This window comes from Lissotriton helveticus, chromosome 8 (assembly GCF_964261635.1).
Source record: "Lissotriton helveticus chromosome 8, aLisHel1.1, whole genome shotgun sequence".
NCBI lineage: Eukaryota > Metazoa > Chordata > Amphibia > Caudata > Salamandridae > Lissotriton > Lissotriton helveticus.
This window is the reverse complement of record NC_136069.1, coordinates 735,026,408-735,044,239: the sequence shown is the minus strand read 5'-3', so window position 1 is coordinate 735,044,239 and position 17,832 is coordinate 735,026,408. Positions and strand designations below refer to the sequence as shown.

General features: G+C 42.0%; 1 protein-coding gene across 1 annotated transcript in view; it reads right to left on the bottom strand.

The window, feature by feature from the left end:
* COL4A1 (collagen type IV alpha 1 chain) overlaps nt 1–17,832 on the bottom strand; it is a 594,749-nt gene that overhangs the window by 81,141 nt on the left and 495,776 nt on the right. Inside the window, exons 35-37 of the mRNA XM_078657555.1 lie at nt 17,076–17,174; nt 16,876–16,965; nt 10,629–10,768 (exon numbers count right to left, since the gene is read on the bottom strand). Of these exons, the coding sequence (XP_078513681.1) occupies nt 10,629–10,768; nt 16,876–16,965; nt 17,076–17,174 (329 nt within the window). The remainder of the gene's footprint in view (nt 1–10,628; nt 10,769–16,875; nt 16,966–17,075; nt 17,175–17,832) is intronic.

Below are 17,832 nucleotides of genomic sequence, written 5' to 3'. Positions count from 1 at the left end.
GGTCCCCCAGGACACAAACCAGTGGAGTATTTGAGTCCAAACATCATGTGGGGCTGAATAAAATGTATAGACCTTGGTATGGGGATATCCGGTGAACCAAGCATTTGAGAGTTGGAAAGTACTGAACAGATCTCTGAGAGCACAAAAGGAACAGGCCTAGGCGATAGTGTATGAACCAGTGGAGTCCATGGGTTGAAGTTCTGTAATTCTCGAGACTGACTCCATTTTATATTGTGCCACCATTTTGTGTTGCCCTCACGTAGGCCTATGAAGGTAGCCTGGTGAACAAAGTGGCCTGGCCTTCTTAGTCCATGTATACATTAAATAGGTTTCTTTCTGACTCTGGAATGAACTGTAAGAAACTGACCTCTTCACCTGAAACTGACCTCGCAAAGCCAATTTCCCTGATTGATCTTTGTCTGAGATTGCCAATCAATGTTCAGGACATCGTTAACTTTTAGTTTCCTTGCATATGCCTTATCTTGTTCATCATCTGTTACTGTTTCTTTTTTATGTTTCTTCATTACATGGGTTATACTTTCAATTATAGGTTTGTCCGGCTTTTGGAGATTGAATTTGGGACATTCCTAATGATTAACTTTTGGGTTGGGATACTGTACATGTAATCATGCCATGCCCTGCAGTGCCATCTAAATCAGATTAACCTTTGTGATCTATGTAATTATAATGTTTTGCCCATATCTTGCTAAAACCCCAAAGGCTACTCACCTGCTGACCCTCCAGAGTTTCCATTTGTTTAGGAATGTAATTGGTACAACTCCCTAACATGCCTGGGGCAGGATAAAGAGTATATAAGACGTGAAGTAAGACCATTCTAGGAGACTGCCTCATTCAGTTGCTAAGGCTTCTGTGTGACGTAGTCTAACCTCATTTAAGGTTAATAAAAATGTTATTTTATATTTCAGCTTCATGTCCAAATTCTTTATTATTGGTTTGAATGGACTAAGTATCAGTGAGACCCCTAAGAAGGAGTTCAGATTTCTTCAAATGGCGCGGCCAACGCGGGCCTCATCAGAGAAGTGGCTATCTGAGGGAGTGATCTTGTCAGAAGACAGAAATCTACTGAGGAGAACAAGACAGGACTCTACTAAGGAGGTACTCTGTGCACGGAGGTTCTGGGGATTATTTGTCTCTGCAGACCAGTATATTTCTGATCTTCCTGATTTTGATCCTCCACATGATGTCACTCCTGACTGAGAACCTTTTTGGCGTGAGTATTTAAAAAAAAAAAGACCGTTAGGTCATTTAGAACTTGCCAGTTAGAATTTGGACAACTATTAGTTTGGTATAGCTTTGGAATTTTAGAATTTGTGTTGGCCAACTTTGGATTTGTATAGGTTTGTATATGCGAATTGCAATTCATGTAGGCAGGTAATGAGGAGACTTTTCTCTACTTTGTATAAGATTTGAACGGTGCAACGTACGGAGAGTACCTTAAGCACTATTTTGATTATAATATTTGCATATTCTACAGTATTTTTGGCATACCTGTTTTCAAGCTCACATCAGAGAATGTGTTGCTTTTTGGACGGTGTGATGTGAAGTAAATTAGCCGGCTCCCCTAAAGGGAAAACCTAAAAAGGTTTAGGTATAAAAACATATTTCTTCCTTGGTGATTCTGTTTCCCCAGGGAATTAAAATATGGACATAATACATACAAGGATCCTCTGTTCTGTGCAATTTTATGAATGGAGATAGGCAGAGCGTTTTTTGGTGTTCTGCCAGCCAAAGCTAGTGAATTGAGAATATCTTGGCTTCTTGGAAATAAAGGTCTGTGGGGCTGTTTTTGCAGTTTTTTGGAACACTATTGAGAAGCGCTTCTTGTAAATATGACTTACAACTAGTATTTACAAATGGTTTAGTTTAAGTACAGTCTGTGGGCTGTCCTTTGTTTCTGTCTTGAGTATTGATCTGTGGGTTAAATGTGTGTTTAAATGTCTATGTGGTTTTCCCATTAGTGCAACTTCTGTAAGTAAATAGCGATGGCGCTATTTATGAAATAAATGACTAAAAGCGCGCTGTATTGTGTGTCCTGAGTGTTTTACCCCTTTCTGTGTATGCCTTAAATGAGCTCAATGTGTGTTTTGTGGGTTTTTTCTTGATGTTTTCAGTCTGTTATGCAAAATGTTAGTTAATTATTATTAATCAGAAATGAAATAAAAATCCAGAAATGAACCATGTGATATGCTAAACTAGCTATATGTAGCTATTTAATTTATAGAGTAAGCAATTATGCACATGTACAATGCTTTAAAGATAAAATTAAAATTCACATTCACTAGGAATAAAAAAGCCCTCAAAAACTAAATTGGGTGTTTTGCAAAAAATAAACTTACAGCATTTTGCTTAGATACATTGTATTAGATATTAACAGGCAAACACATCATCTGAATACATTGGATTTTGCTGTATTGCACACGCATTTTGAAACTTGAAATGTCTTAGTTTTAGTTTTAAATAGACAGCCACCGTGCCCACGTTTTCAACACTAAGAAACAGCTGTTGCTGCCGCTAAGCAAGCAACACGAAGCAATCACGAATAGACAGGAATGTTTACTCAGTCAGGACTTTCCCAGTTAAACACAGGTGAACCTTTGCATTTCAGAATAGTGTTTTGAAAAGGTTACAAAAATAAGGTTCATTATTTTATATTACAGGAAAACATTTCAATTAAGGGTTCCCTTTCTTTAAGCATTTTTTGTAAGCACATTTTTGGTTCTAATATTAAAATAACTGTCCTTTTAAATAAAAGTGGCGCAAAAATTTGTCATGTTTCAAGTTAGGCTTATGTGCTTAGGCTTGTGAATGAATGCGTCTAAATGTGATAGGCAAGGGATGCAGCTTGCTATTATATGTGGAATTATTAAAAATGGTTTTATTAAAAGAAAAATGACTAATTATGGAAAAAAAATAATTAAATAAGTGCTTTTAAAATCGTTTTTTTATATTTATAAAGCTTAATACTCATACTATGACCTCCTAGCATTAAAATTTAATTTAAGTTGTGTGGACCGCAAAAATTAGAACATTTGCATATGGAATTTCCTTTGGCGCAGGCGTAAAAAACTCATTTTTCTAAGGATTTACATGAGATATGTCTAATGTCCAATCGCTGCAATCTGTACAGAACATTCCGAGGATGATTAATATGTAGCACAATTATAGGATATTTATTTTTAAGTGCCACAAATATCAAAGTCGAATTTGGGTAAATAGACTATTTAAACAGCATTTTTTTCATTTAGAGTAGCTATTAAAGTACCTTAGGCTTCAGTAAATGCATACATGTAGGTATGATACAAATTTGCAGGTTGTTCTCATTTGGGGTTGCTTTTAATGGCTCAGTGAGCCAATGTGCCCGGTGCAGAGGTTTGAGTTTAATATCAGGGTTGAAGGTTTTAACTCTAGCTGGACCTACTGAGACGTTCATCCATTTAAGGTTGATGAAATGAGTACCATTGCATAGGGTGGTAACAAGCATTTGTTCTAAAGCTGGTCTGTTGTGTTGTTGTGTTCTGCCAATTATTCATAGTAGATGCTTTTGAGTCTGGGAATAGGAGTGGATTGTGGCACCTAAAGGGAGTAATATAGATGGTATGTGGTTTTGGATAGGGGGTTGGTTATTGCAGGTTAGAAAGAGTTGGGAAGGTTTTTTTTTCTTTGACAGCTTCAAAGTGAGGAGCCGCGGAGTGCGCGAGGCAGATTTTGACCTTAAGGCCTATCAGGTGGGGGTTAGTAGTAAGTGAAAACAGATGTTCTGCTGAGGTGTTATTCTTAGCTCTTGGAGGACTGTGCTAGGCTTTCATGTATGTCGACATCTGCAGCCTATTAAATCAGGGCCTTGTCTCCGAGAAGTGCATTCCTGAGCGGCCTCGCTCAAAGCAGGGCCTAAAAGGGGGTGATACATTTGTATTTCTGTTTTTGAAAAATTATGTCCATGTAAAGTTGCTTTCATTTAACAGAACAAGAAATGTTGCATAGTTTTAGAAGATGGTTGGTTACAGTTGATATTTTGTGTGTTATGTGAAGTGTCAGCAGTATGTTGAAGCAAGATGTGGTTTTTGTATGACTCCTTTGAAAAGAAATATTCGTGTGTTTTTCACGTTTTTGCATTTTGTCCTTCTATGAATTGTTCCTGTTGGTCCTGTGTGTCAGAAGCGACACAGTAAGTCGTAGTTGACAGCTGATCTCCACTAACTGGTGATCTGCTGTCAAAAGGAGGGTGTGTAAAGTAAAACAAAGTGTAATTTTAATTTTAAGCCTGACAAATTAAGCAGGCCCGAATATTGGGTTTTGGGCTGCATGAAGTGCGTGCGTCACCGCTCATTTACATGTGCTATTGTAATTTGTCTATGTTTTTTGTGCTTGGTATACAGCACGTATATCTAATGGCTTTACATGTGTGTTTTTTATTTTATGTATGTTTTTGTTTTATGTTGCTGCTTTTTATACTATTACAAGCTCCCCTGTGTTGTGAAGGGATTTGCATGACGATGCGTATCGCTGCACAACAGTTGGGTGGATTTGCTCTGATACAAAATTTCACAGATGTGATATTTACATGCTGTGAACAACACAGACAACACTTCACCAGTGTATGTCAATTTGGCTATAATAGTATTGAAGAAAAATAAAAGAGATATACAGGATCAAAGTGTGTCACCTGCAGTTAGTCACGTTACTGCCCCTTCCCTCAAGGAACAGGCAGCCCTAGATTTATGTTCCCTTGATTGGACCTAAGGATGAAATTATAGATCTGTGACTCTTATACAAGGTGACCTAATTTCTATATTGCATTAGTTTGCGTCCTAAGTAGTGTATGGCTTTGTTCCTCAAAGAAAACCAGGTTTAATTTCTTTCAGAAGAAGGAACTGGAACATTAGCTGACATTACCGTATATGGTGTAGCGGCCAGCGGTAGAGTTAAAATTTGTGTACTATTTTGACTTTTATGTATCACCCATACTCTTGGTGTTGTTTCACAAATTTGACTATCACCTGAGTAATTTCTTGTTCTTCCTATAGATTTTTCTTTTGCCGCTTCTCCCCTTGATCGATGTTGCATTGTGCCTAGTTATTGGGGATTTTAGCTGTGTCCTAGTCCCATTTCCCTTTTCCGTATTCCTTTCACCAGTCAGCCCATTTATTATTATTGGTGTATTGTTCAGGTTCACACTTCCAGACTGCAATAATGTACCAGGGACCCCCATATTATGTATAATTCCCTTTTGTATGACCAGACTGGTTTTCAAGAATTTTCTTCAGGCCTACTTTGATGTTTTCCAGTCTGACTGTCAGGGTAGTGATGGACTGGTTAACTGACTTGATACTATAGTAAGACAAGTTTTCCACCTCAATAGGAGATACCTTACGTTTATTTTTTGAACATGATAAATTCAATGCCTATTTTAATTTGGTTTTCAGTTCCCTTTTGTTCCTGCTGCTTTAATTTTTGGTGGGATCAGATGTGTTCTAATCATGGAAATACTAGGAATCTCTAGTTCTTGTCTTTTGTTCCCACATTTTGATCGTTAGCCTGTATTGCATCATGCACCTAATATACCATTGTTAAAGGGAGGTATCTGTATGCCTCTGATAAGTTGTTTCATACGCTTCCCTTTTTGATATGTTCTAGATAAGAATTGTAGGAGCACATAGATGTAGTATTTCAAGAAATGTTTACCCCATTATACAATGCTATTGTGTGTGAAGACATACATGCAGATAGAATTCCCCTGTAGCTATCTACCCTTAGATGACAGAAGATAATAGAAAGTACCCAATTGAAAAAGCCAGAAGCACTGTCTTGGCCTTTGTATCCTATGAGAGTAACAGTGCATTCTAGAGTAATCCCATGGCGTATGGCCACTCCCTCAAAGATTGCAGGCCACCTGCTTGCAGTCACCTTGTTAAATACTAGGAATTGTTTTTCTTTACTTTGAAGAAAACTAACAACTGTGTCACATTTCCTACATCACTAGGTTCTGTGGGATCTTCCAGAGTCAAAGGAAGAATGATACCCTGCAGAACGGTGATCAAGACGAATCCTAACTCCCATCAATGATAGCTACAGATGAGAGGCGGACGTCTTGGCCCTACAGTCTCAACACCCAGAAAGTAACAAAGCTGGACAGCGATTGCCGGTGCTTCATCAACTGCATCTCCGGAGCATCGTGCTTGCTTCATTAGACGGCGGTGGACTCCAGAGAAGAAGGAGGCCTGTTCAATGCAGAACATAAGTTTCAGTGCAAAAGAGCGAAAGAGAAGGATCCCTGTTGTTTTGAGGCTTCAGTTTTCTACCTGTCATGTGCTGGTAACCTCTGACTGTGTGCAGTCCCTTGAGCCCCTTGGCCTGAGTTTTGGCCACCCCCCTTTTCCTTTGCTCCAACGGAATGGCAGTGCACCGGAGGATCTACGGTTGGCAAAAGGCACTACATTTGTGGTACCCATGAAACAGCGGCCCGAGCGTCCTCTGACACTGAATAGTGAGTGTTGGAGCCTGAAAGTGTTGCTGAGCGTGAAAGTCTGTTGCTCTTTCTCGATTAATAGTACTTGGGTCTGCACGGTGTGATCTGCACCCATGACCACCGAAGAGCATGGTATCTGTAGTGCCTGCCGCAGAGGAAAGATATTGGTGCACTGCCTTGAGACATTGAGACTTTCGAGTGAGCTGTGGATGTTTGCCAGGAGGGCACTCCAACTAAGCAGTACTATTTTCATGAAGAGGCCTGAATTGAGAGGTCCAATACGGAAGAAGACAATGGAAGCAGATTTGATGGACAATAGAAGCCTGCCAGAGAGGCTTTGAACGGACTTTGGGCACAGTTGCACAAGCGGTTCCAGTGCAATTGTATAAAGTAAATGTTAATTAAGTTCTCATTTGACTGAATTGCCATGGAAGAGGAAGTGGCTCCGCCTCTAGCATCCAAAAATGGTCCACCAGAAGTGAGTCTTTGTGCTACTATGTGTGTTCGGAGACCTGTCCCGAGAGAAGTAGAAAATAATAAGATAATGTTACAGCAACACCTTGACGACCTAATAAATATCGATATAGACCTAGATTCAGATTAACATGAGTCTTAGTTTATTGCCTACGTAATGGCAAAAGGAGGGTCTGAGGTTCTGTAATTCTCGAGACTGGCTCCATTTTATATGTGCCACCATTTTGTGTTGACCTCACGTAGGCCTGTGAAGGTAGCCTGGTGAACAAAGTGGCCTGGCCTTCTTAGTCCATGTATAAATTAACTAGGTTTCTTTCTGACTCTGGAATGAACTGTAAGAAACTGACCTCTTCACCTGAAACTGATAACGCAAAGCCAATTTCCCTGATCAATCTTTGTCTGAGATTGCTAATCAATGTTCAGGACATCGTTAACTTTTAGTTTCCTTGCATATGCCTTATCTTGTTCATCATCTGTTACTGTTTCTTTTTTATGTTTCTTCATTACATGGGTTATGCTTTCAATTATAGGTTTGTCCGGCTTTTAGAGATTGAATTTGGGACATTCCTAATGATTAACTTTTGGGTTGGGATACTGTACATGTAATCATGCCATGCCCTGCAGTGCCATCTAAATTAGATTAACCTTTGTGAACTATGTAATTATAATGTTTTGCCCATATCCTGCTAAAACCCCAAAGGCTACTCACCTGCTGACCCTCCAGAGTTTCCATTTGTTTAGGAATGTAATTGGTACAACTCCCTTACATGCCTGGGGCAGGATAAAGAGTATATAAGACGTGAAGTAAGACCATTCTAGGAGACTGCCTCATTCAGTTGCTAAGGCTTCTGTGTGACGTAGTCTCACCTCATTTAAGGTTAATAAAAATGTTCTTTTATATTTCAGCTTCATGTCCAAATTCTTTATTATTGGTTTGAATGGACTAAGTATCAGTGAGACCCTGAGAAGGAGTTCAGATTTCTTCAGGGTGGGTGGCAAATTAGATTATATTTGCCCCCATCAGGATAAATTCGACCTGTGTACACCCTATCAATGCAGAAATATCTTGATATAATTAAGGATAAAAGGTGTTGGGTGTATAAACATTGACTAATAATACTGTTTTTCCAGCAAGGGTGCCGGAGAGGAGCACATAGCTGCAATCTGGGTCGGCGAATTGGTCATGACATACAAAGGAGATACTTTTGTGAATCAAAATACAGACCCCACATGAGTCGAAACTGTAATGGGCAAAGACACGGTTGGTGCCCCATGCAGTCGCAAAGGGGCAGTCATCCCGGGGAGAGAGATGGGTTTCTTGAAGAAATGCCAGCTTGATACCATGTCTATTTAAAGTAGGAGAGAACCTGTTCCATTTTCCTTGCTTTGTTAACGCCTAAAATGTTCCATGTTAATCACGGAAGGTAATGTCCCTGGTTGCCTCTAGACTGGGGGTCTGTGTGCATTAAGGTGGTATGGTGTTGAGTGTAAAGCGTGTTGTCTCAGCAATGGAATGTAGTGGCATGCGTTCTACCTTGTCTAGGCACTTCCTAACATCGGTGGCGTTGTCCTTCACTTTGGAGATTCTGCGTTCTGCCCCAGTCAGTCATTCATGTGGTGGTCAATGCGCTTACTCATATGGTCCATACGATGCAGGTATCTACTGATTTGAATCCAGCGTAGAACTCAGCCGTGAGGACGGAGGCCCCATCCAACGCAGTGGGGCAGCATTGCTGTGTGAGAGTTCCTTGGTATCCCCTGGCTGGGGCAAATGAGAGTTTCTTTTGTTTGGAGTCACAGCGCCCCATCATAAGCACAGGGCATGCAATCCAGGTGCAAAAAGAGTCCCCAATGCGGGCCAGTCCAGATGGTGATCTGAAGGTAAGCCCCTAGAGCGGTCTCATCTGCAAGCAGCATGGTCTGACGAAGAGGTAGGCTCAAGTGTGACTGTTGGAACCAGGATGATGAGCCTGGACCAGGAGCGGCGGCTGCCTGTAAGGATGGTGCCAAGCTAAGTGCAGTGCTGTGTAAACTTTATGGCTGGTGCGCAGGAGATCTGATGGCCTCAATGATAAGAATGGCATCTGCTCGGCAAACATGGGGTGGTGGGGCCACAGACCACATACCTCGCATCCCAGTGTGGAGGGGACCGAAAACACACAGGGAACGTTTCGGCCCGCTGACGCCCCAGTGCAGCAATATCGTAGGAGCAGGCCCGCTCCCTAATCAGCCCTCTGCACATGGGGAGCAAGCCCCAGAGGCTCAGTGGTAAAGCTCAAGCCTCACCTCCATAGTCACTGCGGCATTCATCTGGCCTCAGGTTCAGTCACTGCCATGTTGGTTTCGAAGAAGTGGCATCAGCCCGCTGGGCCCCATACAGGCCACTGCCCCACCCTTAGGCTCACCTGCAGTCCCTATCAACGGAGGGCCTCGGAGGGGTGTGTCAGGTCGGGTGGTCAACTGCACAGTGGGTGCCACAGAGAGCATCTCGAATCCCCAGAGAAGCAGATGAGGATGGTGGGAGGGTTCCCTCCATGGGTTTGAGCGCCAGCAGCAAGTGGATGATGACGGACGACTGCCGAATCGGGGCAGAAAAGGGCACTCGGCTCCGGAGCTTCAATGCAGTGTGGACATCTTGGTCACCGACTTGGCCACGCCCACCCCATATTGTGATTAATTGGATAAAGATATTGCTATTAATTATTGACTTTGAATATATCTGTTAATGAATTTCATACATCATTCTTAGTTACAAAATAAAGTTCCTCTGCCTGTTCATTAAAAGAATAGCGGCAAGTATATCCATTAAAATATTGTTAAAAATCACTAATGAACATACACGCCCTATTGTGCATGAAAAGGACCTTATGAAGTCACTCAGTTTGAAGCCGAAAGGTGAAACATAATGAATATAAAATTATTGTGTATCTAGTGACGGAATAGCAACGTTAAACAAAGTTTACCAGCTGGAAAACAAATATGCAAATTAAATGCAGTATATGTAAATTGACCTAATTCATAATCACTGTCGATATCCAGAAAACTTGACTGGGTTTTATTATGCAGTGGCTTTATAAGTAAACAAGTGCGAATAAGGAAGCACTCGTGATCTCTACAGGTTTGAGGCACCGTTTCAACAGATATGCTAGTTGCTGAAAGAATGCGCTTATATCATTAATAAGAATTTCAGACAGTCGGCTTGATACACAAAGCTAATTGTACACCTGGGACCATTAAACTGTGTAGATTCTACCTTATGATTCATAAAATGCAAAACTGCAACCACGTGTCGCAATGCCCAGACATAAAATTAATTGCATCATTAAGGTGTCATTTTATATTTGGATAAACCTCATATGGGCAGTTTGTGGTCATTTGAGGCCAGGGAGCGCCACATACTTGTAGCTTTGTGGGTATTCACCATTCTGTTTGAGTAGTTTCTCACCCTGAAAATAGTAACAGGAGGTTTACTCCCCTGAAGGTAAGGGATAGATCAAAGCTGGGAAAGGAAGGGTAGACACCGAATATTGATGAAGGTAAAGTAGGGGTTTCTTCCAAGGGAACAATATTTTCACAATAGAAGAACAAAAAAAGCAATTCCTCACAAACGAGTCGAGGTGTTACGTTTGCACATTCAAAAATAGAGAGTTGTTTATATCATCCATACCTTTTCTCCAGGATATCCTGGGAGTCCAATGCCAGGGAAACCAGTTTCTCCTTTTATCCCTTTGTCACCTTTTAACCCTGTAAATCCTGGCTGGCCTGGTGGTCCTGGAACTCCTGGCACACCTTTGTCACCGGGTGTACCTGCAAAGAGAGTTAGCATACATATAATATCAAGCAAATTATACTACGAATACCTCACATATCGATAAATATCTCTTTTCAACGAAAAAGTATATATTCTAAAGTTTGATAAATCAGAAACAATCACAAACTCATCATCCGAAATGATAGGGTTCTATTCCCTGAACAACGACATTATTGTTGGTACCTCACAGAGGAGCGGTGGAGGGTTGTTCTTGAAGGGAAAAGTCTAATTCAGTGTTTGGGCTTTTTGGTACAAGAAATATCTCTTGATGGCACAAATGTAATCTGTGTTGCTCGGGAGTGGCTGGTAGATGCACAATTGTAGCTAGACAAATAGATTTGTAAAACTATGGGGCATATTATCAAGGACCGGTGTTAAAATTATCGTCGTTTGATCGGCAGGAAACTGCCGATAAATCGGCGATAATGGGCTTGATAATACGCCCTTGTTAATTCCCAAAGAAGCCCATGTTAACATCAGAACATGGGCTTCTATGGGAATTAACAAGGGCGTATTATCAAGCCCATTATCGTCGTTTTATCGGCAGTTTCCTGCCGATAAAACAACGATAATTTTAACACCGGTCCTTGATAATATGCCCCATGAGTATAAAAAGTGAGTGGATTGCTTCAAACAGAATTAACAATGAGTGGATCATGGGCGGGATAGGACTGACTTTCATAATTCCTGCAACTAAGGTAAGATATATTGTAGGTACCTCTATCTTAACAGGGACAACACTGGCAACAATGAGTGATAGATTTACTGAGGCATGTACCTCAACCCATAATAATTATTCTGTAATATGTGCATTAACTCTACAAGCAGTAGTAATTTAAATTGTGCAATGTGGACTCCCTTCATGACATGCAATTTCGAATGTAGTAGTGAGCCAAGGCTAACTTAATGGGATTGCCCGGTGCACAGAAGGTAAACAATCTTTTCCACTGCTTTAACGTTTGGACAAAACTATGACAGTTCACAAAAAATGTTGTTCTCTTTTCACCAAGAGATATTCAAGGTGTCGGATATCCTACTCTAGTGCCACTTGGAGATAGAGCTTCTTGTAATCAGCATACTAGTAGGTGCAGATGCAGCAGCACACTCCCAGATCCCCCAGTAACACCAAGATGACAGAGTTACGTTTGCACATTTTGGGAGATGATATGGAACCCTTTCACAACTTGAGTTGCAAACTACAGAGTGCAAGGTCCAAGGTGAAAAATACAGGATGCAACTGCATTTGTTAACCCCTTCCATGCTCATGACAAGGTCAGCTCGTCATGAGGCACACTGGAGCTGTGCTAATGACGAGCTGACCTTGTCATGAACAATGGCTTTCAAAGCACCCAGCGGGAATTGCCTTAGCACCAATGTGGTTAAGAGTCAAATGGTCCTTTCTGCGTGCAAATCAATTATACATATAGGATAGGTCTGAAACTCCAAATGCAAAACTTCAGCTGATTCGCATTACATATGCATGCAATGCATGCAGACATTTTCCTTCAACAGTACTTTTTCTGCAGTCATCAGCCACACTTAGAATAGTAGTTTTGGTGTTATCAGGGGAGAGAAGGAAGATGCAATTAAAATGAGCGCATAGTTGATATATTTCTGGCTATTTAGAAATATTTAATAGCTAAATTGGAGTTAGCGGTGGAAAATACAAAGCACTCTCCCGTTCCAATAATCAACAATCAGGAAAGGCCAGCTTTCCCCTGTATCTGTTTCTTAAGTGATTTGCTGCAGCACCATGCCTAAATATGTTTTTTATCAAAGGAAACACAGAGGACCCATCAAAGCTCCAATCACAGTATTTTTGGGGGTTACATTGTTACTAGGTTAGTACCGAATAATCCCTAAAATGGAGATCACATGATATGCATTCGATCAGATTATGAGACAGATACTTTAAAGATTTTACTCTTTCATGGTCTCTGGATTATATAAACATTTAGAGATTTTCTTCAAATATGTTTCTCAAAGACTATAATTTTAGTCTAGAGGATTTTTGCTATAATACAAAAATCCCACGTAATTATAGAAGATACCTAGGTTTGGCTTGCAGTCCTGCTAGGGTGAAATTACCAATGCCATTTCATTGTCATACATACTGGTTACATTTAGGCCCACCTTGATGGGAGGAGTAGTTCAGTCAGTCAGTCAGTCAGTCAAAGATCTTTATTCGATAAATCAATATCAAAAAAGGCACAGTACATGCAGAAAAAGCACACATTATACAATGTTAAAAAACAGCAATTAAATTTTAAAAAAACCACATATCATAATTTAATAAAAACAATACACAAGGGGCGGAGCCGGGCCAGCGGCCAAGATGGTCGCATGCGTGCCCGGCTCCGCCGGCTCTCCTCTCCCGCTGCCTGAATACCCCGTCTGCCCCGCACATCATCGGAGCCTCATGTGTCGGAGGGGGTGCCAAGTGGATGTGTTCGCTTCTGGGCGCTTTCCGCGCTTCGGGAGCGGAGTTACGGCTATTTTTGTCCCCGGCCAGAGAGAGACTTCCAGCCGGGCTCTGGCGTGATTGAGACGCCGCCAGCGAGATCCACAGTGTCGGATGCTGAGCTTTGGAAGGTCCCGCCCCACGTTTGCTCAGGTCAGCCCGCCCCTATGGACTTGCTCCAGCGCTACCCATGCACCGGGAGGACGGAACGTGTGCTGAGTATCGTGCCGTTTTGATGTCCCCCCCCCTTTCCACTTTTTAATGGGCTTATTCGGCCCCTAATTGTTGCGGGCTGTTTGGATGGCGTGCTGCCAGTTCTGCAAACAGCTGCCCAATCCACGTCTCCGCCATATGGGGCTGGCTCCGGCGCAGTATCACCAATGCGCCCTTTTGGATTGTGGGGGTTTGATCCTGCGTAAACGCCTGTACCAGGGCAAGGACACTAATGAGTGGTGCATGGGGCTGCTGCCTCCTTCTCCCCTTTTATCGATCTGGGGCGGGCGGCCATGACACTTGTCGGTGTTGGAAGTGTAAGCGGTGACGGCTGGGCCATGGAGGGGATGTCCCCCGTGCGCTGAAATGGAGGAGCTGGCTTTGGACTACGACGGGGGGCACCGGACATTGCCGGGACAGAGAGACACATCGTCGCAGGCACTTTGTGTGCGAGACTTTGCCCGTGCTGCTTTTGCTCGGCCCTTTCTTGCACAGGTTTGGTGGTGGGTCCCTGCTCCGCTTTTCTTGGCGACATGTGAGAGTGTTTGCATTAGTGTCACTTCCTGTATGCGCTTCATAGACTACCTATTTGACACTGTTTCATAAACCTATGTCGGATGCCCGCAGAGTCCATTGATCTAATTTGACTCGTGATCCTTCTATTTGCCTTTCCTGATTTCGAACTCTGCAATTACGAAATGGCCGTCCTGGTATTCCGATCTAATGTGGTTGGAAGGCAGTCGCAAAATGGCGGCGGCGCCCCGGATGGTGCGGCCGCGTGGATTGTTGCAAGACTTTCTGCTCCGTCTGTGTTGGCATACCCTCTCACTGTGCGGTTTTATTTGTGCTTTCTCGTTTATAATTTTGCGCCTTGTTTCTACTCTGGCCGGCGAATTGTATGTATAACATTGACACTTGGCTCCTTCTTCCCCAGCATTGAGAGTTTTCCATATTGTTTGGTCGGCTCGCGGGGGTGGGCTGTATAATTGATTTTGACCCTGCTTATGGTTTTTTCGTATTTTATTATTCTTTACAGTATAATTGCAGGGGTGCGGGAACCGGGGGGGAGGGGGGTCGGGTGCCTGTGTTAGGGGCTCCCCCTGGATTCTTCCCCTTCTGTGGGGTTTTCGTTCGTTCTCCTTTCCTATTCATTTCTTTTGTGTTGAATATTGTCTTTCTTCTTTTTGTCTCTTCTTCCTACATTTCGGGTTTCGACAATGGGCGACAGGCGCGCTGCTAGGGGGGTGGGCCGTGGCCTTATGCAGTTGTGCAGGGTGGGGGGATGGGTGTGGGATATAGGGTTCTTTTGGTTTCCTTTTAGTTCCATGGCCTTCTTTTTCATGTTGTTCTTTTGGCTTTTCTCTCCTTTTTCTTTCTTCTTCCCCCCCCTTTTTTGAGGGTCTGATTCTAGGTACTTCACTGGGCGTTGATTTAGTTCAGTACGGGGTCTCTGTCCTACTGCTTCATTCCGTGGCGGGCGGGTACTGTGTGGGCGGGGATCTGACTTGTTTGTCTAATATCCTGAGTGTGCGTTCTGCTATGTATGCCCTGCCTATGATGGTCCTGCCGCAAATATCCTGTCTCAAGTGTAACCCTAGTGTTGGTGATATTTAACTGTATGATTTCAGATCCTGCATTTTTTCATTTAAAAAAACACAAACCTCTCTGATCCTTTGAACTTGTTCCGTACAGCTCTCCCGAGTTACGCATCGATACTGTGAGGTGTACTATCTCTTTGATCCTGATCTACGTTGTTCGACTGTATTACCTCTGTACCCTTGCTTAACCTTTCAGTTTGTCGGACTGTGACTGTAACTGTGAAATGTCAATAAAGGTTTTAAAAAAAAAAAAAAAAAAAAAACAATACACAAAAAGAAGCAATTGTTAAAATCATCATTAGTATCATAAAATATCTAAAATACATCATTCCGCTCTCACCTAAATACTAAATATTTGATAGTATTTATCTAATAAAGTGCTCAGTGCAAAGACTTCATGACAGTGTTGCCAATCTCTCGTGCTCTGTGAGTCTTTTCTTGGTGCGCACTGCACACACCAAAAAATTTGCTACACAAAAGACAATACTGGGATGATTTAGCAGCTGCAAATAGAGGAGTGCTGGTCTTACTTGCAGAAGCCCTGTCTTTTTTAAGATTGGCACGAGGTACTTCCTCCTTTCTACAATAAAATGACCACAAAACATGATAAAATGTATAGTGTCTTGGATCGAAAAACCATCACAAGAGCAGGGTGGAAGTTCAACAGGTTTACACCAAGTTGTATACTGTCCTAAAATTAGATGAATCATATTGAAGCGGAAACGAGTTAATAAAAACCTATGAAAAGGGCGGTTAACCAGAGTAAGATAAAATTCAGAGCCTGAAGAGGTTGCGACCAAAGTATGTGCTCTAACCAAGGGTTTTATCAACTCCTTTTCCTCTCTTAGTAATGACAGCCGCTCAAGCATGTCACTTTTAGTTCTAACAATGTCATTCCGCGATACAGACTCCGGTGAGGAAAAGAGGTTGGGTCGGCCCAAAGCACTGAAACCATTTTTAACATAAGTCAGCCACTTAATTTTATGAGCATTGTCAAGTAAAAGACAATCTTTCAAAATGGCCTGGTTTAAAGATAATTCGCTATTAAGCCAGATTTTAAGCCACATAATTAAAGGGGCCACACAAATTTTGTCTGAAATATAGTCGACCCCCAATTCAGAATGAACCGAATAGGATGGTGTAGACTGGGGTAAAGACAAAACTGATTTAAAAAATTTGTTTTCAGAAACCTGGAGGCAATCTATTGATCCGTATCCCCATAGTGAACAGCCATAGGTTGCGACAGACACGCACTTTGCGTTATAGATTGTCATGAGGGCTGGGACCGGCCTAGCCCCCAATCTTTTGCTGAAGCTCAAAATGGCGGAAGATGTTCTTACTAGGGCACTATTTCTGTTTCTTATTTGGGGACACCAACTCCCCTTATCCTCAAACGTGACTCCTAAATATGGGAATGTTGAAACTCTTTGCATTTCCACGTTGCTACAATAGAAAGTTTTAACTTTCTTGCAGCGTGTGCCTTTACCGACCACCATGGTTTGTGATTTTTTGGCATTAATTTTAAGATCTAAAGAAGCCATAAAAAGCCCAAATGCATCCAATAACCGCTGGAGTCCCAGTCCTGTGCGCGCTAGAAGCACCGTGTCGTCCGCGTACAGGAGGACAGGGACACAAGTCTCTCCAATATGCGGTATGTCTGGTGTTACCGTCTTCCTACTTGAGTGAGACAAAGGGGGAAGCAAAATCACAAACAAAATGGGAGCCTTAGTTCCTTTGGGGTACTGTGGTCTCTCCTTGATTCAGATTGGATAATTCTCTTAAATCTTTCTGGTACATGGAAACCAATGTAAGGCACACATGTAAGGCTTACCTGGGTAACCCATTTCACCCATGCCTCCTTTTAGCCCTGGAAGCCCTGGAACTCCTGGTTGTCCTGGGGAACCCGGATCCCCTTTTGCTCCTACAAGAGATAAGAATTCCATATTATTTTTCGGGAACGGTATAGACTCTATTGCAAGTGGGAACACTGAACACGTATGACAAAGTGGGGGAAGGGTACTCATTCTTTACCTGGCTGACCAGCGGGCCCTTCTTCTCCGTCTTTACCCGGCATCCCCGGGCTTCCTGGATCCCCACGGAACCCTGGCACCCCTTCTCGTCCTATTTGCCCTAAATAGTACAGAAAGAGGCACAGGTCAAACATTTAGCTAGTCAGGATTGCTGTATTCTCAATTACAATATAGGACTCTTCACAATGATTGTAACAAAAGTAATTTGTATGGAAAAGCTTAATGGAGTCTATGGGCATTGAAATGGAAGCATAGTTAATGAGATTTAGAAGCAATATAAGAAGTTGCTCATTTAACTGCATGTTTTTCTTCACATCAATTGATCAAAAAGATTGGCAAGCTTCTCAAATTTTGTCTGAAATTAACAGTCTATAACAAGTTAGACAGAAGCAGCTCCATATTCCAAGTCTATATCTACATGTGCAATAAAGCATCCTTATATTTAACTCTTTAGCCCAAAGATAATTTGAAATGAGTTTTAATGTCAATTACTCAATGTGGCACTCATGATGAACAGTATAGTATTATCTTGGCGTACCTTGTACACAAAGTGTTACTAATTTGAGGTTCAGCTGCCACATCACATGCTACTTGATGGCAGATTTGAGCTGGTAGCCATTTTACATCCAGTGTTGTTCGTTGCTTTGGAATGGATTGTCTTTAATTGAAGTTTTGGTATAATCATCAGATAAATGTTCTTTGATTGACCAATACTTTCCAGAAAGCATATCACAAATGGCGTATGAATGAAATAATCG